General features: G+C 34.9%; 3 protein-coding genes across 6 annotated transcripts; 2 read left to right on the top strand and 1 right to left on the bottom strand.

Moving 5' to 3' along the window:
- Positions 1 to 1359: 1359 nt before the first annotated feature.
- LOC108218614 (protein STRUBBELIG-RECEPTOR FAMILY 3) lies at positions 1360 to 10219 on the bottom strand. 4 transcript variants are annotated; one of them, XM_017391632.2, is made up of 17 exons: positions 9918 to 10219; positions 9528 to 9726; positions 8553 to 8682; positions 8405 to 8476; positions 7713 to 7778; positions 7096 to 7167; positions 6930 to 7001; positions 6776 to 6847; positions 6633 to 6698; positions 6423 to 6488; positions 5776 to 6200; positions 5223 to 5665; positions 4372 to 4643; positions 3609 to 3747; positions 2624 to 2760; positions 2386 to 2542; positions 1360 to 1807 (listed from the first exon to the last, which is right to left on the bottom strand). In XM_017391632.2, the coding sequence occupies exons 2-17, from the start codon at positions 9646 to 9648 to the stop codon at positions 1736 to 1738; spliced, it is 2382 nt and encodes a 793-aa protein (XP_017247121.1). In that variant the 5' UTR covers positions 9649 to 9726; positions 9918 to 10219; the 3' UTR covers positions 1360 to 1735. The 4 variants fall into 4 exon arrangements, with proteins under 4 accessions (XP_017247121.1, XP_017247122.1, XP_063947870.1 ...); XM_017391633.2 differs by having other exon boundaries at positions 10045 to 10162; XM_064091800.1 differs by having other exon boundaries at positions 9893 to 10013.
- Positions 10220 to 14152: 3933 nt separating this feature from the next.
- Positions 14153 to 19848, top strand: LOC108219334 (lipoyl synthase 2, mitochondrial). The gene is made up of 5 exons (XM_017392733.2): positions 14153 to 14750; positions 15710 to 15921; positions 16159 to 16538; positions 18720 to 18835; positions 19469 to 19848. The coding sequence occupies exons 1-4, from the start codon at positions 14293 to 14295 to the stop codon at positions 18831 to 18833; spliced, it is 1164 nt and encodes a 387-aa protein (XP_017248222.1). The 5' UTR covers positions 14153 to 14292; the 3' UTR covers positions 18834 to 18835; positions 19469 to 19848.
- Positions 19849 to 20258: 410 nt separating this feature from the next.
- On the top strand, positions 20259 to 21618 carry LOC108217786 (uncharacterized). The gene has a single exon (XM_017390677.2). The coding sequence runs from the start codon at positions 20655 to 20657 to the stop codon at positions 21420 to 21422; it is 768 nt and encodes a 255-aa protein (XP_017246166.1). The 5' UTR covers positions 20259 to 20654; the 3' UTR covers positions 21423 to 21618.
- The last annotated feature ends 2513 nt before the right edge of the window (positions 21619 to 24131 follow it).

Genomic DNA, 24131 nt, shown 5'->3' with positions numbered 1-24131 from the left:
CTGGAGAGGCCATAACTTTTCTTGGATGACAACAATGAAAGTACAAGGTTTTCTTCTATAGCTTTCTTTTCTTTTCTGTTAGTTTAATTATGTCTTTTTACCATACTAGTTGTTTTGTTTTTTTAATTAGTACTGAGTAGTGTGTTCTAGGGCTTAAGGGGAAGCCATGTTTGCACTATGATCTTGGCATGATTTAACAGTGATTTGATTGACTGGTTAATTCTAGTTGATTATGTTTTAATATTGATTTGTGTAATCGGCCGATATCATGAATTGATTCTTGCGAATAGGAGTATGATCGAGAGATATACTACTAGAGGCACACATACGATTAGCATATTTGAATTTGAGTGCGAGAGCATCATTGGATTTATGAAAGCGTTAATACTCGAGAGAGATTAACATTCCTTTAATTGCCCGATTAATTGAATTACTAAAAGTGATTATTTGTGTAATCATATTTCGAGAGTGTTGATGCTTGAGAGAGATTAACATACTCTTGTTATTTGACCACTTTAGTTGCTTTAGCTTAGAGCCAGTCATTGTGTGAGCATGGTGGACCTGATTGCCCTAGACTTTTAACATATTATTTAATTGTCTTTTTAGTTAGTGTAATTTAATTGTTTTAGTTAGTTAGTTAAAATATCTTTGATAATCGTTTTGATCCGGAAACAATTGAGTATAACTTAATAGAATTGATAGCATCTGTCTCCTTGAGGATACGACCCGCATTTGCTAGTCTGCACTACAACAGACACCGTGCGCTTGCGGTTAGTTATAAAATAACACATCAATAGATATTGACATTTTTTGCAATTGAAGTTCTGCTGCAGATTCTGCTGCAAAACCCTGCCTTATAAGGTAAGGGTTCTATGGTTCTCTCTCTAATCGTTCTCTCTTGACCGTGACCCTGTAAACATAATCTTGAACTGAACTATTTTTAGATTTCCCTTGGATTTTCATACCAATTCGAGCCTAATATTCTGGATTCTTCTCAATGCATGAGAATCGACGGCACATATAAAGCAACAGTAGTATTAACACTTGCTAACTGAATCTTCTAAAACAGCACTCACTTGCAATTCAAAGTTGCATATACTACAACTAGCAATCTTAGACGACCGACTCGTAATCTTGTGCACACGGGAAGAAAGTGCAACTTCACCACTTAAAACGTATGTACATGTAAACTTGCTGTACCCTGGAAGAAAAAGTTACTCACAATACAACCACATGCATAAAGTTTCATAAACAATTAGCTATCAGCTAGACCACCAAATCATTAACAATTACCAATTCCCAGAGCCCCTCGCTATAGGATGACATCCCGTCTTAATCAACGAAACGAAAATGGATGCATTGCTTTTTTATATGTAGATTTAAAATTAGGTAACCACAAAAAATATACATCTAGTAAGATTTACACCATCAAAATTTGGTAACAATAACAAAATTATACTGTGTACTTTTCAAATAACTGGGTCAGTGCACATTGTGCAGCATCTATGTTACTACCAGTGTACCTGAATATTAGACATCACTACCAAGCACAAAGAATCGAAGCAACCCCCTCCCCAATACAAAAGATTCTAGACTACATACCAATAATTTGCTCGCCGGCATGCCCCTGTGAATATGAACGGTTAAAAGGAGGGATCCAGCCTAATGCCTGTTTTTGGCAAATCAAGATTGTGCTCCTTTACTGTAAGAGCTAAATGTCCATGCCTAATCTACGTCACTCCCTTCTTATCACTTGTATGAGGTCCTGAACAACTTCAGACATTGGTGGTCTGAACTCTGGCTCTGCCTGCAATAGCAAGAAACTCTACTATTAAGCAAGACAATAATCATGGAAACACAAGATCAATATCACGTTCACTCGTGACCAACTAGGCTGAGTTTTTTGGTGTCTCACACCTACTTAGTTGCTCGCACACAAAAATCATTAGTACGATTGATCTTCACAATGAATGAAACTCCCCTTCTGCCTAATTGTACAAGGCATCGCATTTGCATTTCCATGTTTGCTAAATATATTCATAAATTTCTTATGACTTGGCGTGTTTATATAAATAAAAAACATCTCTAGGATGCAAGTAGGAGAGCGTGTATCTTGTTTGGAACATGTACTGTTTTAAGCTCAGAGCAAAACTCCTTTCTTATAAAGAGTACTGACATATCACTATACAAAGATTAAATGCAAGCAGTGCTGAGAAGGGCTTAACAAACTTTTTAAAAAATAGCAGAGTCGTATATTTGGTCCTGGCTTCTATTATCTTTCTGGACTTAAAGTAGCTTAAGGCTAGACTCCTACCTTAAAGTATCCTAAGAAAACTGCACTTAAAGATGAGCAATTTACATTGTATAAACTGTAAAGGAACTCACCTGAACACACCGCAGTATGATATCAGCAAAATGTGATAATGATTTAGCTGGGTATTCCCCGTTTAAAGAAGGATCAACCATTCCAGACAAGGCATCAATATCATGAAGCTGTGGGACTGCCCATCGCACTAAAAACTGCTCACCACGAGTCCTTGTCCTGAAAAGATTGAAAGAAAATACATCAGTCTAATAAAGAGAAACATCACATGGCGACATGGTTCAATTCATAATCTTTTACCTGTCATATGACTTTCTGCCTGTTAACAGTTCTAACATCACCACTCCAAAACTATAGACATCACTCATAGAAGTATAAATTCCTGACTCAAATTCTGGGGCTCCATACCCATAAGCTGAAAGGAGATTTCCTGACAACTGAAAGAGAAGAACTTTAATTCGCAGCAATTATGTGCTATTTCATAGTAGTTTTTATTTATTTTGGCCAATATTTTATAGTACTAATTAAATTCAAACACACACTTATTAGTTTTTAGAAATACTTGGAATATTTATGGATAGACTAATAAGCAGTTCTTTGCCAATACAAAAGGCGAGAAAGTAGATTAGATATAGTTGTAGCACGATATTATTCTTTTACACTTATATTACTCCTATCCCTTAACCTTAACACTGCTTAATAAAGTTTGCAAGTATTTGTCAACAAAAAGAAAAAAAAAATTAATATTAGGATCAGCGGCAGACAGTGGTACCTTGCATTAATGATAATTGAAAACCTTAGTCAGGTAAAAATCACTAGTTAAAGTACATATAGCCCATGGACTAGCTGTAGTCATGTCAGACCACTAAGCATTCTAGGACAAAGTCATTCCTTAGATCTGAGGAGGTGTTTAATGACTATATCACCTACCTAATTGTAATACCATTGTGCTAGCTATCATTACAAGTGTATATGAACAAATTTGTAACTTGAGATGCCTTGCCTTGATCAGATTAGATTAATCAATCAGAAAGAGTGAGGTTGTGTGGTCACAGTTACAAATAAAGGTGGAATCTTATACATAATTACTTGCTAAATGTTCTTTCAGTTATAACTATTCTCGCTGAAGTTCTACAATTTCTTTCTTTTCCCCATCCTTTCAGATATTATTTCACTATTAATTATAGTAATATAATTGAGCCAAACAACAAAGTCAGCTTTGACATAAAAAGGTTCCCGTCTCCATTCTATACAAGAATACATGTGCAATCAACAATATAATTACCTGGCTCACCGAGCCTGTTGATGCTAAAGGCGCCAAACCACACTCTGAGACATGAACCGCAAGATCATCGTCAAGAAGAATATTGGCAGACTTGAAGTTTCTATGAATGATGGGTGGCTCACAGAAATCGTGCAGATACCTTCATAACATAGATTAACTAGAATCATTAGTACACAAGGAAGTTTGTTACTAAGATATGTTGTTTTGCAGTGGTAAAAACAATAACCACACCCCAGAAGTTAATAAAGAACTTCACTAGTAGAACAGAGTGAGCAGAAACTTTAAGAAATCTGGCTGCTTAGTACTACATAAAAAAGATAATCTGGTTTTGTTTTTGTTATTCTTCTATAAGGTATTGAATAATTTATGCCCTAAGAGACAACCCTGTATGAGCCATTTAAGATGAAAAGACCTACATAATTGATTCCAAAACTCTGTCTTGAGATATTGTGACAACTAGTGAAAAAAATATCATCAAACATAAACTTGTAATTTCTTGTATACATGTTCCTACTTTATAAAAATACAGATGTAAATTAACAGAGTTAGAGCAGATTATAACTAATGTTTCTAAAATTAAGAAAGTTTTTGACAGATGCCCGAGTAAAAAACGTCACTGCACATCAATAAACAACCATCTTAATGTTGTTTATTAACCTCTTAATATGTTCACTGTCATAAGCAATAATATTCATTCTTGAATAATGAATCAGAACCTTTGCTTACAAGTAGAATATAACATTCTAGATTAAGCTTTACGTACTCTAAAGCTCTTGCAGCTCCAAGTGCCATCCTGATACGAGTATTCCATAATAGTCTTTTCTTAAATTCATCATCAGCATGTAGTGCATCTTGCAAGGTCCCATTACCACAGTACTCATAAATCAGGAGCTTTTGACCATGCTCAGCACAATAACCCATTAGTTCAACAACATTAGCATGTCGAATTTTGTCAATACTGTTCACCATGTCAACAAACTCGTCATCACTCAGCTGACTGGAAGCCCTTTTGTTCAACTTCTTGACAGCAAGTATCTATAGATGCATTTAACAACATAAATATGTGACAATGAATTCTATTATACAGATGCCCTCATGATGAAAGAGCTGATACAAGTGCATCTAGTGGGGAAAAAACTAAGAACTTCATTATTAGTAATGTCGAAAATTTTGTTTAGACCGAGACATTGTATTCTGAGTAAGAAAGAGGCTCTAAATAGCTCATATTTCACACTAACAATCCCATCAAGATCTACGAGCTAAATTGTCTATGTTTATGGAAAATTATGAATTAAGCAAAGTGCAGGAAAGAATGAGCCATGGCAAGAAAAAGTTTTCAATAAGTATGAGCATGTGTTTTTAATGAATACGTGCATATTTATAGGACAATTATCCATCAGCTAGTAGCAACTGAAAGGATATAGAATTTGGGATCAGCAAACAGGACTGGTAAAAGGAAAATTAATATAATCACCCAGTAATATATCTAACAGCGAATAACTGCTGAACTCTGTTGAACTTTAACTCAATGAGTAAGCGAGTAAATCTAGTAATCTACAGCTAAAGAAAAACCAAGACAGTTAGGACAACTAATAATTTAATTACATAATGTACCTTCCCGGTAGGAAGCTGTGCTCTGTAAACACTGCCCAACATTCCCTCTCCAATCAGGTTTTCTTGTGAAAAGCTATTTGTATATTGTTGAAGAGACGCAACCGTGTAACACCTCACAGAAGTCAGAGGAAGAGGTCTAGTGGAAGGCTTTTCTGGAATTTCAGCTGCAGGAATGGGTCTTACAATGACTTTGTCAAAAGTAAGGGGTGGTGGTGGTGGTGGTGGTGGCGGCGGCGGAGGTGGCGGCGGTGATGGTGGTGGTGGTGGTGGTTTAATGATATCCATATCAAATCTTGTCAGGTCGGTCTCATAATCATCAGGCTTCGTGGTTTGACTTGTTCTTTGCACATTGAACTCTTCTCTTTTAGGCTTTGCAGCCCACTCCATAGTTCTTGGTCGTGTTGGCTGTTCCTCCTTTGATTTCTCAGCTGGAACCTTTGGTACTGAAAAACAAATTTGTGATGTAAATTAATTTGAATAATATATTCCCCCAAGACCATGCAGAAAACAGAGAGGGGGGAGGGAGGGAGGGAGAGAGAGACTCTTTTCTCACTTTGATTGATAGGTTGGATCAAGGATTCGTTGTCCCCCATATTCTCTCTGTTGCCCGTGTATGGAGCTATTTCATGCCGCTTAGGTATTCTGTTGGCTTCATGAGATCTTCTACAGAGCCTTGGGATAAAAAGCAAAAGCAAAAGCACCAAAATTGCCAAAAACAACACTGACGCAATTGATATCCAGACAATTTTTTTGGTATTTGTCTTTCCAGTTCGCTTAGAATTTGATTCCTCTGTGGCAGATGGTCCATCAGCTGGCTTACTGGGTGTTTGTTTTGCGGGTCTCTGTTTTCCTGGTGTTTGACCAGAGGACGGAACCCCAAAGAATGGCGGTGCAGGTGGTCGACTTCCTGGCAATGGAGATGGTGGAGATAGTGGAGATAGTGGAGAATCACTAGTATTGAATGGATTCCCATCATTTCTGCAAGACAGAATGGGATGTTAGAGCTATCAAGATAAAATGACCCTATTCTACACTCATTCTCACTCTAAACAGTTTAGTCTGCAAACAAAAGTTACACGACTTAATTTATAAAATACGCACGAAATAAAACATTAGAAATTATATTCACATCCACTGCTGCACGTGCATAGTACTAATTAAAGGCAAACACTGAATAATATCTTATAACTTCGCTCTCACGTGAATTTGGGAATGCTCAACAACTTCTCAGGTATAGGTCCAGAAAACATGTTATTTGCAACATTCCTGTTAGAAAGAGAGGAAGTGTGTCAGCAAAACATGACATGGCGACATTCCTTTAAAAAACTTCCACATCACAACAATCCGTAACAGATATTACAGACAGAAAGTAAGGCTAATATCTGAATTTTAAATGGTTAAGAAGATTACAAATCTCTAAGAGGAAGATCCTGAAGAACATCAAGAGTTCCAGAAAGCTGATTGTTCTGCAGATGGCTGCAAGTCAAAAAGTTCACTTCATTCAAATAAAGTATAAACATAAGTAACCAAAAGTTTTAAAACAAGCTACTTACAACGTCATCAAAGAAGACAGGCTTTCTACTGAGGGTGGCAGTTGCCCGCTCAAATTATTGGCAGATAAATCACTGTACAGAGAAAAGTTTACCATTTATTAGCAACTCACTACAGTATCCACAAGAAGGGAAGAGTTTCTAAATGTGATCATACAGATTGACCAAAACTGTGAGGCCTTGAAAGCTATCGGGTATCTCTCCTGTTAACTGGTTATTGTCTAGAGACCTGAAATACACACAGGATATGGCTTAGAAAAATTATCTATTAGGCACTGGAAATGCTCATAAACATCAATAATACTAGGACCACGAAAACTTACATGGCTGAAAGCTGACTTAAGGATGACAAAGAACTAGGAATACTTCCGGTGAACTTGTTAGCTGAAAGAAAACTGCCAAAGGTAAAGACTATCATTCATTCTGCATGCATATATGAACATAATAACTATAAATTCTAGCTAAGGATTTTACTAATGATTCTGCAGAACTAATGAATATGCTTTTAATATAACATCCAATGTCGTTTTTTCCTCTTGCATTCTATTCATAATATTTTTCTTATTTATAGTTTAATGAACAAGACTAGTTATCAAGAATTCATCATTTTGCAATGTCTTCATGATGTTCTGATTATGTATGTGCAGTTCTCACCTTTACTCGCGACTTCGCAATTTAAACACTCCAGCAAAAAAAAAAAAACATTTATGTCACATCTCACAAGAATATGATGTTATTAAGGGATAACATCCTTCATGTTTTTAAGAATTTCAGATTTCCACACATAGTGGTCAAATCTAATATTAGTTTGATAAATAGACAGTGGAGAATGTTGCAATAGAAGCAAAATGGAGCGCATTGAAAAATAAACTTAAAGATATAGTTTTGACATATTAAAATTTTCAAACTTTAAAATGTCCTCTAGTATTTGTGAACGTACAGGTTCTGCAGTGTAACTGGAAGACTGGATGGAATATTGCCACCAATCTGATTGCCGCTGAAATCTCTGCAAATAAAACAGTTGAGATCACTAAATACATATACGCAGCATTGCTACATTATAATCTACAAAACACATTCATGATAGGGGAAAGTGATAGCTGAAACTGGAAGAGATTTGAATCTTATTGGGTTGAGATGCCTAACATGAACAATGTACAAATAAACTCAGCTTGTGCATCAGAAAAAGTATTTTTTATTACTAGCTCCCCAAGAATATAATCAACATCTTAAAAAGGACACTAAGAGCGCGTGATAATCACAGGCAGAGAGATGGAAAATTAGAGAATCAGGGTTAACAAGCAAAGAGCGAAAGATATAGATGGGAAGAGGGACAGAGATGGCAAGTGAGTATAGGATAATCTTATAATTAAGAAGATCGTGACAAAATTCCACGTCCATTCTAAAATCACACAGTAAAACCTGAGAATCAATCTGCAGGTCCTCATGCTTGTATATTACACTTTTGCTAGTTAACTAAAATAAACCAGCATGCTCAAAAGAGAAATAAGCTCTCATTGATTATTAATAGAACAGTGAATGAAGTTTCTACAAACTTTTAGTACAATTACCAATGAATCTAAAAGAAGGTTACATGCATATTGAAAGGTGTCTAGGTAAAGAGAGACATACATTGATCTGATAGATGCAAATGATCCAAGGCTATCACCCAATTCTCCTCCCAAATTAGCAGCATTAAAGATTCTATAATGCAAAACAATTAGAAGATGACAGACTAATAGAGCTGCCAAAGATAACCCTTGTAGAGCAAGAGATTTACATTGCACTTATGTTTGAATCAATACATTGAACGCCTTGCCAACTGTCAGCACATGGATCCCCGCCAACACCAACCCAACCAGGAAGAAGAGGTGATCCCAGAGCAACATATAAACTGTTGATAGCAGCAACTGTTCCAGCATAAAAACAACTCAAAATTTTGCCATGATAACGACAAGAGGACTCTAGATAAGAGAGATACAGAGAAGATGAGGATTGAGATATGATTCCGCGAATTGACATCTGTTCCTTGAAATACTTCCTGGCTATATATTAATAGCCTTCCACTACTTACACTACGTTCACATAAAAAAGTACCCGCCGCACTAAACACAAGTACACTCTCTAATTATATGAAATAATTTAACAACTGAAGAAAATCTCCTAACAAAGTAAAAAGCATAAAAAAGCAACCAAACAAATAATAAAACATGGCCAGGTAAGTAGGCTAGTGTACTAACTACTAAGCATCTGGGAACATATCATATTAGTAATGCAAAAGAAAGAAAAGAGAGACTACAATAACTACATGTTAATCAACATACAAAACTAGTTAACATGTCACCGAAAGACGCACATTTTCTCTACTCTACTTGCACGGACAAACTGAACAACATATCAAAAACAGTTATCGAACAAATCCTCAAATATCCCACATACAATGTCCATAGGAAAAGACCAACCCACTATATGCAGTTTCGTACGTAATATCATTCCAGATGATATCATTCACTGCAATTAGTTCACTGCTAAAAACCACAATAACTTTCATCCCTAAACTAACAACTAGAAATTTCCCAACTAGGCTGAAATTCAAACCCTAAATATTACTGCCATCATAAGCTCTCTTCACGAATTGCAGTCAAGGACCATACGGTAACTGAATTTGCTACATTACATCACTTCATATTCGCTACAATTGTCCCTTGTACAAAAATAATAACAATATCACTTTATCATGGCGGTATACACTTACCATCACCAGGATTAGTATAAGCATCCGATAACCGAGCCGCAAAGATCAGAACCAACCAAACACATAGCTGACCACAGATCTGCCAATTCAAGTCACTCAATCCACTTAACCTCCCATCCATCGATCACAAATCTACTTATTCCTCGAAAACTCGAGCCGCATAACCAACACATATAACAACAATGCACCACTCTCTAATCTGAAAACAACACCAAAACACACACGCACAAACAATCAGTGATCATTAACTGATCTCTTAATCCAAACAACACATTATCATAATCAACTAATAACAACCATAATTAACTAAAAACAACCATAAATAATCAAACACACAGCATAATCAACAATATAACAGAACAAACTCGAAGTAATTAAAGAGAACAATACATAATTAAGTTGTGATTAGCAGAGAGTTGGTTACAGATGCAGTGTGAACTGTGTAGTAAAACGAGAGTTAAAAAGAGTAATTAACGGCTATCAAGTAAAAAAGAGTGATAATTATATAATTAATCACTTGGTGAGTGTAAATCTGGGAGGAGTTTGACGAAAACGGAAAGTGGGAGAAGATGGAGAAGGAAAGTTGCGTACAGCTGATAAATTATGTTAATAATTTTTTTTTTGATTTTGTGTGAAAAAGAGGAGGTGAAGATGGTGTGCCCACGCTGGCGTAGGATGCATGTGTGAAAGGTGTGTACAAACTGAGCATCCTTGTGTTTAATAAGCACCATCCGTTTTAACTTTTTGTTGCAATGTGATTCACTACTTGCAGATAATATACTACTACTGTTATACTGCACGAGTACATTTGAACAGGGCACCGCCTCACGTATAAATTCGAATTGTATCTGTAATTTTTTATTTTTTTTGACAGATGTATCTGTAATCTTTTAAATACTGAGATTAACATATTACTAAAGCAAGTGAACTAGTAATAAGTCTAATAATTAGAAGATATATATATATATATTAATGAAATTATTGATATTATGAGTACCCCATGACAGGGGTGAAGAACAAAATCATATATCCAGAATATTCAGTTTTTCATCAAAAACCTATTTTCATTATGGTTCCGGTTTGTATCGGATTAAGAAATATAATTATATAAAAAAATTACTTACTAATTTATTTAATAAATTATATATTGCGCTCTTTCTTTTTTAATAAGTTTATTAGTTACATAAAGAAAAATATTTGTTGAAAGAAATAAAAAAAGGGTCAAATTCGGCTATCCAAATTTTATAAAAAGTAATCATCTGAATCTTATTTATAAAAATATCTTGATTAGATATTCGATTTGGTTTTTGGCGTAAAATATCTAGATTTCTGAATTTGTTTAACTACATACTGAATCAAAAATTTGGATAATCCGGTTTTCAAATTTTTATGATCACTTCTATCCTTTTGCTCTATTATATTATATCTTATTTGAATTTCAATAAATTAAATTTTTTAACGATTCTGGGATTTCAAGGTTATGGACCCTGCCCCACTCCTAACCTCTTAAATCCGATTTTTTCTAAGCGTCTTTTGAACTTGGTATGTATGAGTATGATACCTGTCACTTGTTGTTAACAACCAGTTAACTTGTGGAGTTGGTTTTATTAGCATTTTAAATGATAGTATATTTTTTTATAAAAAAAATGATAGTGTATTTAAATATAAGTATGCAACAAGTTATATAATTATGAAAAGAAAAATCTATAAATTATATTGATATATATTTTAAGCAAGTGTCAGAAAAAAAAACAATAATGGAGTTAGATTAGAATGGAGTTGGATTAGAAAGCGTGATTATGTGTACATTAACCTTTTGATGTAAAAACTATGCGCTGGCTTATAATTATTTTTGCAGCTTTGTAGAAGTGCAAATAAACTCTACCAACATCTAGCCGTTGTTATTGAAAAGGAAATCGGATCATATGATTTTCAATTCTTGAGTGAACCCTACAAAAAGACCAAGTACAAAATTGATTGATTTAAACGTTGTCATTACCCACTTACCACTAACAGCGATAGTTATAATAACGTTGGCAATTTTAATAATGTTATTACTAGCTCCTCTCAGCAATTAAGAATTGCCCTGTGATTAGGAAGGATAATTTTTAATACCATCAAGCTATCCAAATCAAACAAATCCCATACGTCTTCGTCCTATAATTTTCAACCATGTTTGGTTTTTGGTCCACCAGTCGTTAGCTTTTTATACTCACTTTATGATTAAGCTTTATCCTTAAAATCTTCCTAATACTGATGGGACTGGAAAACAATATTCTCCTTATCAATGTTGGTTACTGTATTGTTTTTCTTTCTTCTTATCTAAAGTTGAATTTTGTGTTGCAATGAAAGTATATACACAAATATTAATCACCGATGCCTGTAAAGATGATGCAAGTCATCTGAGAAGGATGGTTTAATTCGTGAAGCGCTACTAGGTTGAATGAAGAATCGGGTTATGATGATATTGGTCAACATATGAGTCATCAATTTATCATGTGCAATATTATTATGTTATTAATTAAGTTATATTATTTTATTATATAAAATTTTAGATTATTTTATTAGACATTATTAAAAAATTTGTTATAAATAAAAAATTAGAAAAATAAAAACACGACATCAGATTTAAGCACCATACTTTAAAATCTTTGGTGGAATTTCAAAATACTTAAAAAAACACCGGATAATTTTATAAAATCCATTATGTTATAAATTCAAAAAAAACTATCAGGATTCGAATATTATCATATTTTAATGAATTTTAAAATAATTCCAATTGAATATCATCGGATTTTAGAATATAATTTAAATCTGATCGAATATGACCATAATTTGTAGTATATTTTTCTCAATTAAATACTCTAGGATTATATTTTAAAATCTCAATTAAATACTCTCTGCTATATTTTTCAAAATCCGAATTAATATCCTCAAATTTCATGAATTAAATTATTTTTTCTTAAATTAATTGAACGGACCCCATAAACGCCAAACAACTGTTATAATTTGCTAAATCTACCAAGATAGGCCGGCCATACTTTTGCTTTCACTTCAATGCTGCATTTTAACAAGGATTTTGGACACACCTTCTAATACAACAGTTGGACTCACATCGGAGACTGTCTGAAGTCCCAGCAGATCATGTACGGTAGTGGATGGGAGCTCTGTTCTCAGAGACAAGGTGAGATGGACTGTCAAGACTCAAAAATTGAGAAGACACTGTAGTTCCTTCGAAACCTTCTTGGACACTGAATATTGATAATTTCTGGGTAAAGACGAATACTGATAATCAAGTGCAAAAAATCTATAGTTCAGATGTGGAGAAGTCATTTCATAACATAATGAAATTTTTTTCATAAATATTTAATTTTATTCACGCTATTTTTGAACGTCTATCAGTGCGCTGAAAATGTGCCCTTTCAGTGTTTAGATTTGAGTACAAAGGACTCTCAATCAAAATTATCTTAATAATTAAAATTCCTACTTATTTTTTGCAAGAATCGTCACGCGGCTTAGTTCAACCCCCAATCTTTAAAAGAATAAAATAATAATCAAACGGAATAAGATAATAATTGAGCGACACTCCCATTTTTCTAATAATAAGGCACGAGAGGCCCTTTAATAAGAGATAGAAGAACCATGTATAATTCTGGTAACCATACAAATAAACTCAAACTTAAACATGTGTCAAAAGAGAAAAACAGATTTTAAGCGATAAAACACATAAATTTAAACAATTTTAAAAGTATTTCCAAACATACGTTACCATACAATAAGGTTGCTGAGTAGCCTGAGTCACAGCTTAGTCTATATTAGTCTAAATATGCAAAATGAGATAAATATCAAGTAGGTCACTTGTTTCGTCCAAATGTACCAATTGAATCACTGATTCTCAAATTGACTCAATGAGATACTCATTACAAAAATTTGTATCAAAAATATCACTCTATCGTTAGTCGAAATTTTGAAAATATTATATATTGAGTTTCGCACATTTTTTATAAATGGTATTACATCTAAATAAATAATTCTGAGTTCTAGTATTTTTGATAATATTTTTAGATTTTTAAAAATTTATCTCCTATTTATTTTTATTTAAATCAAATAAAACAATCAAAAAATTAAAAATAAATAGCTGATAAAGTTTTAAAAATCTAAAAATATTAGCGAAAATAGTAGAACTCGTAATTTTTCATTTGGATGTAATATCATTCATAAAAAATGTACGAAACTCAATATATAATACTTTCAAAATTTCAACTAACGATAGAGTGATATTTTTGATGCAAATTTTTCTAATGAATGTGTCATTTGAGTCAATTTGAAAATCAATAACTCAATTGATATATTTGGACGAAATGAGTATATATAAAGTACAGAGTACTCGATAACACGAAGGGGTCTGTCAAAAAAAATAAAAAATGCTCGAGAATAATCTCGTATCACTGATCATCACGTGTGAATAAAAGAAAACTTTTTTTTTTTTTTTTTGACGGATGTGAATAAAAGAAAACTAAACCTTCAAAAAAAAGAATCGCCACATGCCCAAGACACATAAAGCCCAATCTTCATACCGGTCTAAAAAATAAATAAAACCCAGAATTAATATGATCCATTAAATCTACCCCGACCCAAATTATCGCCATCCTCACCCAAACCCACCTTCAAGTCTTCAACCAACCACCATACAAAATTTGCAGAATCTCTCTCTCTCCCCCCTATGTATCTATCCATCTAATTAGTAAACCTAACCATCACAAAAATGCAATCTCGGATCAGCTTACTAGCACGAACCCTGAAATCAAAACCTAATTTACCATCTCTCTATCTCTCTACATTCACATCATCTCACTCGTTCTCCTCGTCTCCTTCAATTGAATCATCCAAATCGCAGCACCAAACCCTAGAATCTCTCCGCCACCGGCTCGCCGCGGAATCGCCGACGCTGACCGACTTCATCAAGCTCAATTCCGACGAGGAGTACTCGGTGGATGTCGGGACGAAGAAGAAGCCGCTGCCGAAGCCGAAATGGATGAAGGAATCTATCCCCGGAGGCGAGAAGTATACGCATATTAAGAAGAAGCTGAGGGAATTGAAGTTGCATACGGTTTGCGAGGAGGCTAAGTGCCCGAATTTGGGGGAGTGTTGGTCTGGTGGCGAAACTGGGACGGCTACTGCGACGATTATGATTCTCGGGGATACTTGTACTCGGGGATGCAGGCTAGTTACTCTAACTTATTGAGCATTTTGTGTTTTTTTGATAATGTCGTTTTTGAATTATGATTTTACTTGTTTATTTTGAGGCAGTTTGGATGTTACTTGTTAGTGTTTCATTTCGGTTTAATTCTATGAATGATGCGGTGTTTAATGTTTGGTAAGTTTGAATAAGTTTAATGTTGAATCAATGATTAATGTTTATGAACGAACCCCTACTTTGTACCAAATCGAGGCCTGAGCCTGAGTGCAAATGGCCTTTACAGATGTTGGCTCTTCTAGTTTACAATGTGTAGCAAGCTTCGCCTGGTTTTCCTGAATGTGAGCTTCCTTGGCAAGCGTACAAAGTTTCACCTTACACTGTGTTATACCAAGACTCTTGGCCACAAAGCTTCACCATGATGGCATGGTGGGTCTGTGACGCAAATTTTTTGAGTTTCTTTTACCTTGATATTTGCTTTAAGCACCTTTTGTGATGTTTCTTTAACACTTTATCAGGTTTTGTCCTGTAAAATCACATATCTTAGCTATTGTTACAATATTTATGGAGTCTTATTATGGAGCCGGAGTCTATTTGATTTTAAAATTTAGGCTCTTAAATTTTATTTTCGCCAAAAATTTAGCTAGTTAACCACTCTGAGGCTCTGAGCTCTAAGCCATAATCCTGCATCAGATAATCAAACATACAAAGATGAGCAATAATCTCCTGACAAAAAAACCCGATGATGAGCAATAATCTATCTGATTAGTTGTTTTTTTAAGCATGGTTAGATTCTTGCTAACCTATTTTTTGGGTTTGCAGTCGATCAAGTTTCTCGTCTACAGTTTTTTAAGATTTTTGTTTGACCTGTATTATTTTTACAGAAAGGACTGCATCTCCTATGCATAGGGGGATTCATTCGTACTTTCTTGTACAATATAATGAAGTAGAATTACCATTTAAGTACATTTATTCTGACCTGTAGGTTCTGCAATGTGAAGACATCACGAACGCCACCACCTCCGGATCCAAATGAACCTTCGAATGTGGCCGAGGCAATTGCATCATGGGGTCTGGATTATGTGGTTATTACTAGTGTGGATCGTGACGATCTACCCGATCAAGGAAGTGGTCATTTTGCTGAGACAGTTCAGAAGTTAAAGGCATTAAAACCCAACATGTTGATTGAAGCTTTGGGTAAGAATTATCGCTCGGTACTTTCTACTTTGTAATATCTGTCTCGAGTAAAATGCTGCAGCTTGGAAGTAAAAACTGTCAGTCACATTAATTAGAATTTTCAATTATGGAAGGGGCAACAGGCTTGGCAAAATTAAGTAAATAAAGAGTTGATGTACTTGAGGTTTAGTTGAAAAATGGATAGTTCAATTTAAAAAATTTCTTATAGAAAATAACTGATCTATTAAAATTGTGCAGTTCCTGATTTTCGTGGAGACCCAATCTGTGTAGAGAAAGTTGCAAAATCCGGATTAGAAGTCTTAGCTCATAATATTGAAACAGTTGAAGAGCTACAAAGTGCAGTCCGAGACCACCGTGCTAATTTTAAGCAATCTATTGATGTCCTAATGAAAGCCAAAGAATATGCTCCTGCTGGTACTCTGACTAAAACATCAGTGATGTTGGGATGTGGTGAAACACCAGAACAAGTAGTGAGAACCATGGGGAAGGTGAGGGAAGCAGGTGTTGATGTGATTACGTTCGGTCAGTACATGAGACCATCCAAGCGCCACATGCCTGTATCTGAATATATAACTCCCGAGGCTTTCGAGAAGTATCGGATTCTTGGCATGGAAATGGTTTGTCCAAGATTTTTTTTGTCTTCAAACTTTTTACTTGTTTCCCTCTTTCAAATGCTCTCTCCTCTTCCATGCTATTTTTGTTTTGTTTTTCCCTTACTCTGCCAAGTGCCATCTGAGTTTTGTTTATCATGTATGGCTATGTTACCCGGACTCTCCATTTTTGTGCCTATACCCGTGTCCACCGGACATGACATGGGTGTGGGTATGGGATGTCGGATCCTTCTTATTACAACCGGACACCTCACCTTGTAACATCCCCGGTCAAAATGAAAACTTAGGTCTTGTTTCAACTTGTTTATAGAGATCAAGATCCATGAATGACTTGTTTCTATGTTCTATTGATTTTATGCTTCAATTTTCAGCGTATGTGATTTATGTGCAGTAGACACTATTTTTATGAATGTACCATAAATCAGGCTATATAAAGTTTTACTTGCGTGGAGCTTAAGTGCCAAGTCCCCGTACCCCGAGTCTAATTCCGGATCCATGTCCACGAATCCTAATTATCCTAAAACTACGAATCTGACTCTTGGATCTGTACCCGTGTCCGTTACCCATACCCGTGTCCGGGTAACTTAGTGTAATGGAGTTTATATATACATGTATACTGTAATACCTAAATAAATATATACTAGTATAGAAAATAAAAATACAAAGCTTAACTTTATTCTATTATAGAGAGTTTCCAAAATTAATATGAAGGAAAAATATAATTCTTAGCCAAAGTGCAAATATGCAGTTGACCTTCGGCTTCCCGGCAATATTTAGGTGGTGGGAAGCCACATTTGTCATAGGATGGTGCAAAAAAAGATATCTAAGGACTGTACGCTGTACCTGTGTATATATTATCATCTATTTCATTTGTTTATCATGCTATTCCTTTTACCTGTTTGACCTGTCTCTGTCTTTCTGTGTGTATTGTCAATTGGGGGTTATATTATGTGTAATGCTCTTTTTACTTCTATCTCCCCTCATTATATTATCTTTTACCGTTTTGATTACTATATTTTGTGAGCAGTTTCCGTTCTCATTCATTAATTAATTAATTTTGTTTGAAATGAGTTGATAGATATGAATAGATGTTTAGATTTTACTCTCCCAGTTAATGTACTAGAATATATCCAACTATTGGAAGATGTTCCAATGTTTAACAAAAATAAAGGGCAGTATGAGTCTATGACATATGTTTATCATAAGTTCATTACTTCATTCGTCATACATTTTCTCTCCCCTTCACTGAAGAATATCCATTCATTTTTTATTTATATGCTTATTGACAAATTTACTCATTTAGAGACAGATGGTAGATTGACAATGTTATGTTTGACGTTTTGCCAATCTAATTGTTCTTACCGGTTATGGGTTGAAACTATTGTAGTTGAACTATAAATATTACTCAGCATAATTTGGTCCTTTGATTTTTGTTGGCTGCACCAATATGGTTGATAACAATAGCATTTTTCCTAGTCCAAGTTTTCTGGGTATCAGTTGGTTGTTCTTGACTTCTAATTAAATTTCCTTTGTGTTATTGTTTGTACAGTTCCGGTTATATGTTACATTTCCCTGTTCTGAGCTATAGCAGTGGTCTGCATGCACATATATGTTTTTGTCCTTTTTTTTCCTAGTTAAGTGTGTAACATGTCTTTCCTTGTATCAATTTAAGTTGTAGTAGTGAATGTGATATGTGTTAATTATTGCATAGGGGTCAAAGGAGTATATCTATTCTCATGCTAAATAATAATAGGCTCTTAGTGATTAATATTTGTTATGACGCCACAGCCACTTTCTGGAAAAAGAGCTTCTGAGTACATACAGACCAATTTGACTTCCTTATATTAAGTATTGGCACTTAGCAACTTCTCGTTTATAAGTGTTAGTTATCTCATCTTGATTCATTTAATCCAATCATTTGGATGTTGGTTCATATCGATGTTAGGAAGAAACCTGTCATGCATTATAATTTCTGAGGTAAGAATAAGACATCGTTTGCTATATTATTGTTCGAGACTTTGGTTGTAAACTTGTATTGATGAATATACTACATATTACTCTCAAGCTGGACCCATTTACAAAGCATTATAATACTTTGGTATATTTAGTTATTCATTAAGTTTTTAATCCACAAAAATGTACTCTTAGTGGCTGCTGCTGTGTTTGATCTTGCTCGAATTCTTTCAGGGATTCCGCTATGTGGCATCTGGACCAATGGTCAGGTCATCATACAAGGCTGGTGAATATTACATCAAGTCCATGATAGAAGCAGATCGAGCTGCATCATCATCATCATCATAGTGGTCAGTCAGAAAGGATCCATTAATCCATTGCTAATATGTCTTTCATAAAGAATCATCATTGCTTAGTTGTGCACGTGGTTGAGATACATGTCATATTTTTTGGTGGTAAACTAAATGGCAATTTTTACCTTACTGATACAAAAATTAGAATTAGTATATGTCTGTTAAATTCAATGTGAAATATTTGTAATTTAAGATGATGCAAAATCACAAAAGAGGGTGAAAGAACCAATTGTCATTTGTCAATCAAGTAACCTGTGGAAAATATATCAATCAGTGGATGTTTCCCACGTGTATACAAAATAAGTTAGTTGGCCCCTTGTTTTTCCTTATTGGTTTATGAAGTTTTCTGTATGTTTGCATTTATCTAATGAATATATATATATATATAATCTTCTGTTGTTCTGACTTTGGTCAAGCAATTATTTGTGATGCATATCTGTATGTAAATGATAACACTAAATGAGGTGTATCACTTGTATGATGTTTATTGTTTAGACATACATTAGTTGCATGTGACAAGTTTTGCCTCTTTGCTGGCAGTATCATACATTAGCTTAAGGGAGTCGCTATAACTTCATATAAATACTTGTTTAGCTTATCTGGAATGATGTTGGATCATGATTTCTGTAGTTGAACATGGTATCATGGGCAAATACCTTTGAAGCAGTGTTTGCGGGGACCATGGAGCCCTTAAATTACAAAAGGGGGAGACAAAGTAGACACCCCACCATGGTCTGTAGTTTTAACCTTTCTTAGGGTTTCATTTACTATCACTTTCATACAATTTTTTTCCTACATGTTCAGAGATCAAACTGTAGGGGGGTTTGTAAAACATATTTTTCCAGTAATCATTTTTCACAGATTAATAATCATCAAATGTGAAGCTTTGTCGGTGAAGGCAGCTAGTTTCCTCAGTCTGGTTCTTTTAGAACATAAGAAAGAGGTATTTTGACTCGTGAAAGTTTGGTTTCAGTATAAAAGCGACTGTATCGCTCTTTCTTTGGATTAAAGGTCTTGATCCTCGTTGCCATATAAAATAATTGCCTTGCAGGGTATTTGCCAAGGCCCTCTTGAGAAAGACCCTCGTTTTCACAGCTTAATAGTATGCTTGAAGGCTTTTTGTCCGACTTCAAATGTAACTCTCTTTTTGCTAGTTCAAACTCTAATCATCCGTTGGCTGATAATGGAATGAAATGAGTAAAATAAACGAAAATAATAGAGGTAGGATTGTAGGAGGAAAGTTTTAAAAAAATGATGGAATGCAATACAAATTGGGTTTTGAAATTAGTATGTGATCTCCTGTGTAAAAAAACGAAATGGATGAAGTAATAATTTTTTAAAATAATTGTCCTTTAAATTTTACTCGATTTCTTCCGAATGATTTATTCGGACAAATGAAAAGTAAGAGAATTACATGTTTTTATGATATAGTATTACTTAAAAAGGTCTAAACGTTTTAGCAGCGAATCTAACTTGCCAAGTCAGAGTGTCGAACACAAAACTCAACCGATGCTGTCAAGCTAATGAAAAAATTATGAAATGCTGTCAGGTGTTGAACTGTTAAATACTCTTTCTGTAAGCACATTCGATTTAAAATATGTGCTTGCTTGTAATAAAGGTATTGATGTAAAGAGGATCCACAGCCTACAACACAAGACCCGTACAATACTGTGTCAGATTCTTTTTCTTTTTCCTGCCCAACTAAAGCCTCCTCTCTCTCCCTCTCTCTTGTCCTGTCCCCATCGTATATTTCAGCAGCCCAACTCACTCCCTCATTTTCCTGGTACTAAGAACTCGTTTACAACCCACCTGAAGAATGGGTTGCTGTCTAAGCACAACCGTCACTGCCACCCCCGCCGAGCCCCCGGATCACGATGCCGTCGCTACTCAAAACTTCCCGGAGAAAGAAGTAGTTGACCAAGAAGAGACAGTGAAAGAAGTACTCTCCGAAACACAAACACCCTCCACTTCTTTAGCTAAAATAGGTAACACAACTCATGAAAACAATAGTGATGGCGTGAAAAAACCTGTCGAGGAAGAACCAGAGACGAGTTTCGTATCCGAAATGTACAGCATCAGTGGCAGCTTTTCTGCAACTACGATCCATGATGGCGACGAAGCTGGTGAAGTTAATCAAAGAATAGTCCATCTCTCTCCAGCTAAGAAGCGTTCTAGTTGTGTCGTAAACGCGAGAGCCAAACGTGGAGGACTCAGATCCCTGGAGCCATCTAATCCTCGCGTAATCACTAAAGGCTATAAATCTCCAGGGCCTTCGAGTGAGGTACTAAAGTCTAGGCCGGCTCGAGGAAGAACAGCTTGTTCTACGCTCCCGCGACGCAATGTAGGTTTAGTCGAGGGGTCGGGCCGAAGATCAGTGGCATCAAGTTCAGCAGCTAGTCAAGTGATCAGAAGCCGAAGACCAGCAGTTTCTTCGAGTGTGAGTGGTGTGACCGGATGTCCCGGTGGGCGGTCACAGGTAAGAAAGTTGGAAGAGAGTCAAGGAGCAGAGGATCATGAGGGAGCCTTTTCGAGAGAATCACTTGATAATCCTCGTGTCTCACTTGAATGCTTTATTTTCTTGTAAGACCATCTTCAACTCATAACACCATTTTGGTGTGAAAAATACGTCAATTTGGTGTGAAAACTACACCAAATCAAAATTTCACTCCAACCCATCAACACCATATCCTACACCAAAAAGAATCTTTTGCACATTAAATGGAATATTCTCTCTTTTTAAGTTATTTATATCATTATTGAATTTGTACTTAAATTTTAACATGTTCAATAAATAAGGACCTAAAATAATTATAAATTCATTAATAAATTCAAGAGGACAACTTAATTATATGAATTCCCATGCTCTTCCCATATGTGCTCGATCAAGGCGTTGCGAAATTCAAAATGAGCTTCCTTATCTTTAATTTGTCGATATCTACTAAGAAAATCTTGAAATTCGTCATCTTCATTTCTTTCCATTTCGACAGCAGCAGAAGATGTTTCACTTAATCATGTACATGCAAATTCAAGTCTCGTTCATCCTCAACTATCAAGTTGTGCATGATAATACATATGTGAGGGTATACATATGTGAGGTAATTTTAATCATTGTGTATTTTATTTTTAATCAAATCTATTTAAAAAACATATCTTTTATATAAGAATATAAATTTATTGATATTTGGAAATAAATAAAAAACTTGAGTAAAATAGTAAAGAAAGAAAATTTAAAACAATTATGATTAAAGAATAAATAATATAACATAAAACAACTTTAATGGGACATAGATGGAATAATTTTGTTTTCATTAACATATGTGAGGGTATAGTAGGTATTTTGAAAAACTCCAAATTTGGTGTAAAAGTTGCACCAAATCAATACTTGACACCAAATTTGGTGTCAACCAATTCATTTGGTGTCAACTTTACACCAATTTGATGTTGGGTTGGAGTGAATTTGACACCAAATTTGACACCAAAATGGTGTTTTGGTGTTGGGTTGGAGTTGCCCTAAAGGCTCCTCCTACTCATTGTAGTAGTTTTTTTTTGTTGTTGCAATTATTGGCTTGCAATTCTGTAAATTGGAAAATGTTGGTGTTACTTTGAGGTTGATTGTGATGAGTAAATTTTGTAGAGGGAGGGAAAACAATTAAAATGAGGAAATGGCTTTATTGATATGTGTGTAACTGGTGTAAAGTGAAGTGGTATCAGGGTCGACTACTGGTTCTACTTTTGAGGAGGGTAAAAACAATGTGGAGTTTTAAAGTGGATACAAGCAATTTTGACAAGTTAATCGATTGAATAGATAATCCTAAAACATGATACATCATACATACTCATTGTTGCATTAGTGTGAACTGTGAAGGTGTTTGGCCTAGCTGTACATTTCAGTGAGAGTATTGCTAGGTGTACAGAGACGGATACAGAAAAATATACAGAGTGACGTGGAATCCACTTACTCTTTTATTTTCATTGTTTTTGCATAATATTACATCATAAATGCAATTTTAGAAAAAGTTGAATCTAAAAACATATATAACAAACAAACAGAGCCGTGCTGAGGGTGTTCCAACTGTTCAACGGAACAGGGTCCAAAAATTTGAGGGGCCTTTTTTTAGTGCCGTATACACATATACTCCCTCCGTTTCTACATGTCCATTTTGACTTTTGATCAGTCAAATTGACTATATTTTGACTGAACTTTGAAATTACACACCTAGAGGGGGGGTGAATAGGTGTTAGGGCTAATATGACCGATTTTTAATGTTACCAAATATTTAAACTGTCACAGACAGCTTGCTGTTAATTATCAGAGTAAACAGTCAGCTAGCTAACAATGCAGATGCAATGCAAAACAGATATAATCAGTAAGCTAGCAACACAGAGAATTTTAGCCAGGTTCGACCCCTAACCCTAATGGTCTACGTCCTGGTCCCCTACCAACTGGTAAGAGATTATATTATTAATCAATAATGTCAACGATTACAATGATTCAATAATATAACTCCCTTTATCCCTTGTTCCTGTTATCAGCTTGCTGAAACCCCTGAACCACGAACCAAAAGCTCTCCAAGACCTATACTTCCCAAGTATACTCTTCTAGCTAACTAGTCCCCTTGTTCCCTTGTTTCACAAGCTCGATACACAGCAACAAAACTTTACACTTTGAACAATACAATGTATGAGTGTAATACAACCGAAACTATGAACTCAATATAGATATATAATCGAATATAAGTACTAGAGCTCAAGTAAAGATTTTGCAATGAAAGTGTGTTGTATTTCAGAAGCTTGAAGTGTGTTCTTGTTCTCTACTCAAAATAGAAACCACACTCAAGTTTATATACCATCATTCCAAACGGTCATAACTCAACAAACTATCCAACGTTCTTGGCCCAACAACCTCACGTTTAATTTGCTTGAATAATGAACGTTTGAATAATGTTATCTTTACTGAGTAAAAGATGTAAAGACGTTGTAAATATCTCAGTAAAACGTTTATGTATAAAACCATAATTTGAAATCAAATAGGAGTAGTTTTAGATAAGATCAAGTATGAGATAAAAACTCCTATAAGTTAGGAAATCGTTTTTGTTTGAAATTCTGATTTAAAACTGAGCTCTAATATTTATATAAGTCATATATAAATATTAAAGTCCTTACATATCGATTCCTAATAAATCTCCTTGCTTTTCGACTTTGATCCTTATCCATTTGTTATTCTGTTCACGCTGTAAGCTTGCTGATAAGCCTGAATGTTAACCTGTAAGCTTGCTGACAGTGATCATAATAC

The sequence above is a fragment of the Daucus carota genome, chromosome 4, assembly GCF_001625215.2.
Source record: "Daucus carota subsp. sativus chromosome 4, DH1 v3.0, whole genome shotgun sequence".
NCBI lineage: Eukaryota > Viridiplantae > Streptophyta > Magnoliopsida > Apiales > Apiaceae > Daucus > Daucus carota.
The sequence above is the reverse complement of the archived record's forward strand: the minus strand, read 5'-3'. Positions and strand labels throughout refer to the sequence as shown.

Bases quoted from the DNA above. Each gene is read 5' to 3' on its own strand.
- LOC108218614 (XM_017391632.2), bottom strand. From the start codon at position 9,648: ATGGATGGGAGGTTAAGTGGATTGAGTGACTTGAATTGGCAGATCTGT. The intron at 7,002-7,095 runs GTAAGTTTTCGT...TGTGTATTTCAG, and splicing joins TTAAGTCAGCTTTCAGCCAT to GTCTCTAGACAATAACCAGT. The intron at 4,644-5,222 runs GTACATTATGTA...ATGCATCTATAG, and splicing joins CACAGCTTCCTACCGGGAAG to ATACTTGCTGTCAAGAAGTT.
- LOC108219334 (XM_017392733.2), top strand. From the start codon at position 14,293: ATGCAATCTCGGATCAGCTTACTAGCACGAACCCTGAAATCAAAACCT. The intron at 15,922-16,158 runs GTAAGAATTATC...AAAATTGTGCAG, and splicing joins CATGTTGATTGAAGCTTTGG to TTCCTGATTTTCGTGGAGAC. The intron at 16,539-18,719 runs GTTTGTCCAAGA...GAATTCTTTCAG, and splicing joins GGATTCTTGGCATGGAAATG to GGATTCCGCTATGTGGCATC.
- LOC108217786 (XM_017390677.2), top strand. From the start codon at position 20,655: ATGGGTTGCTGTCTAAGCACAACCGTCACTGCCACCCCCGCCGAGCCC.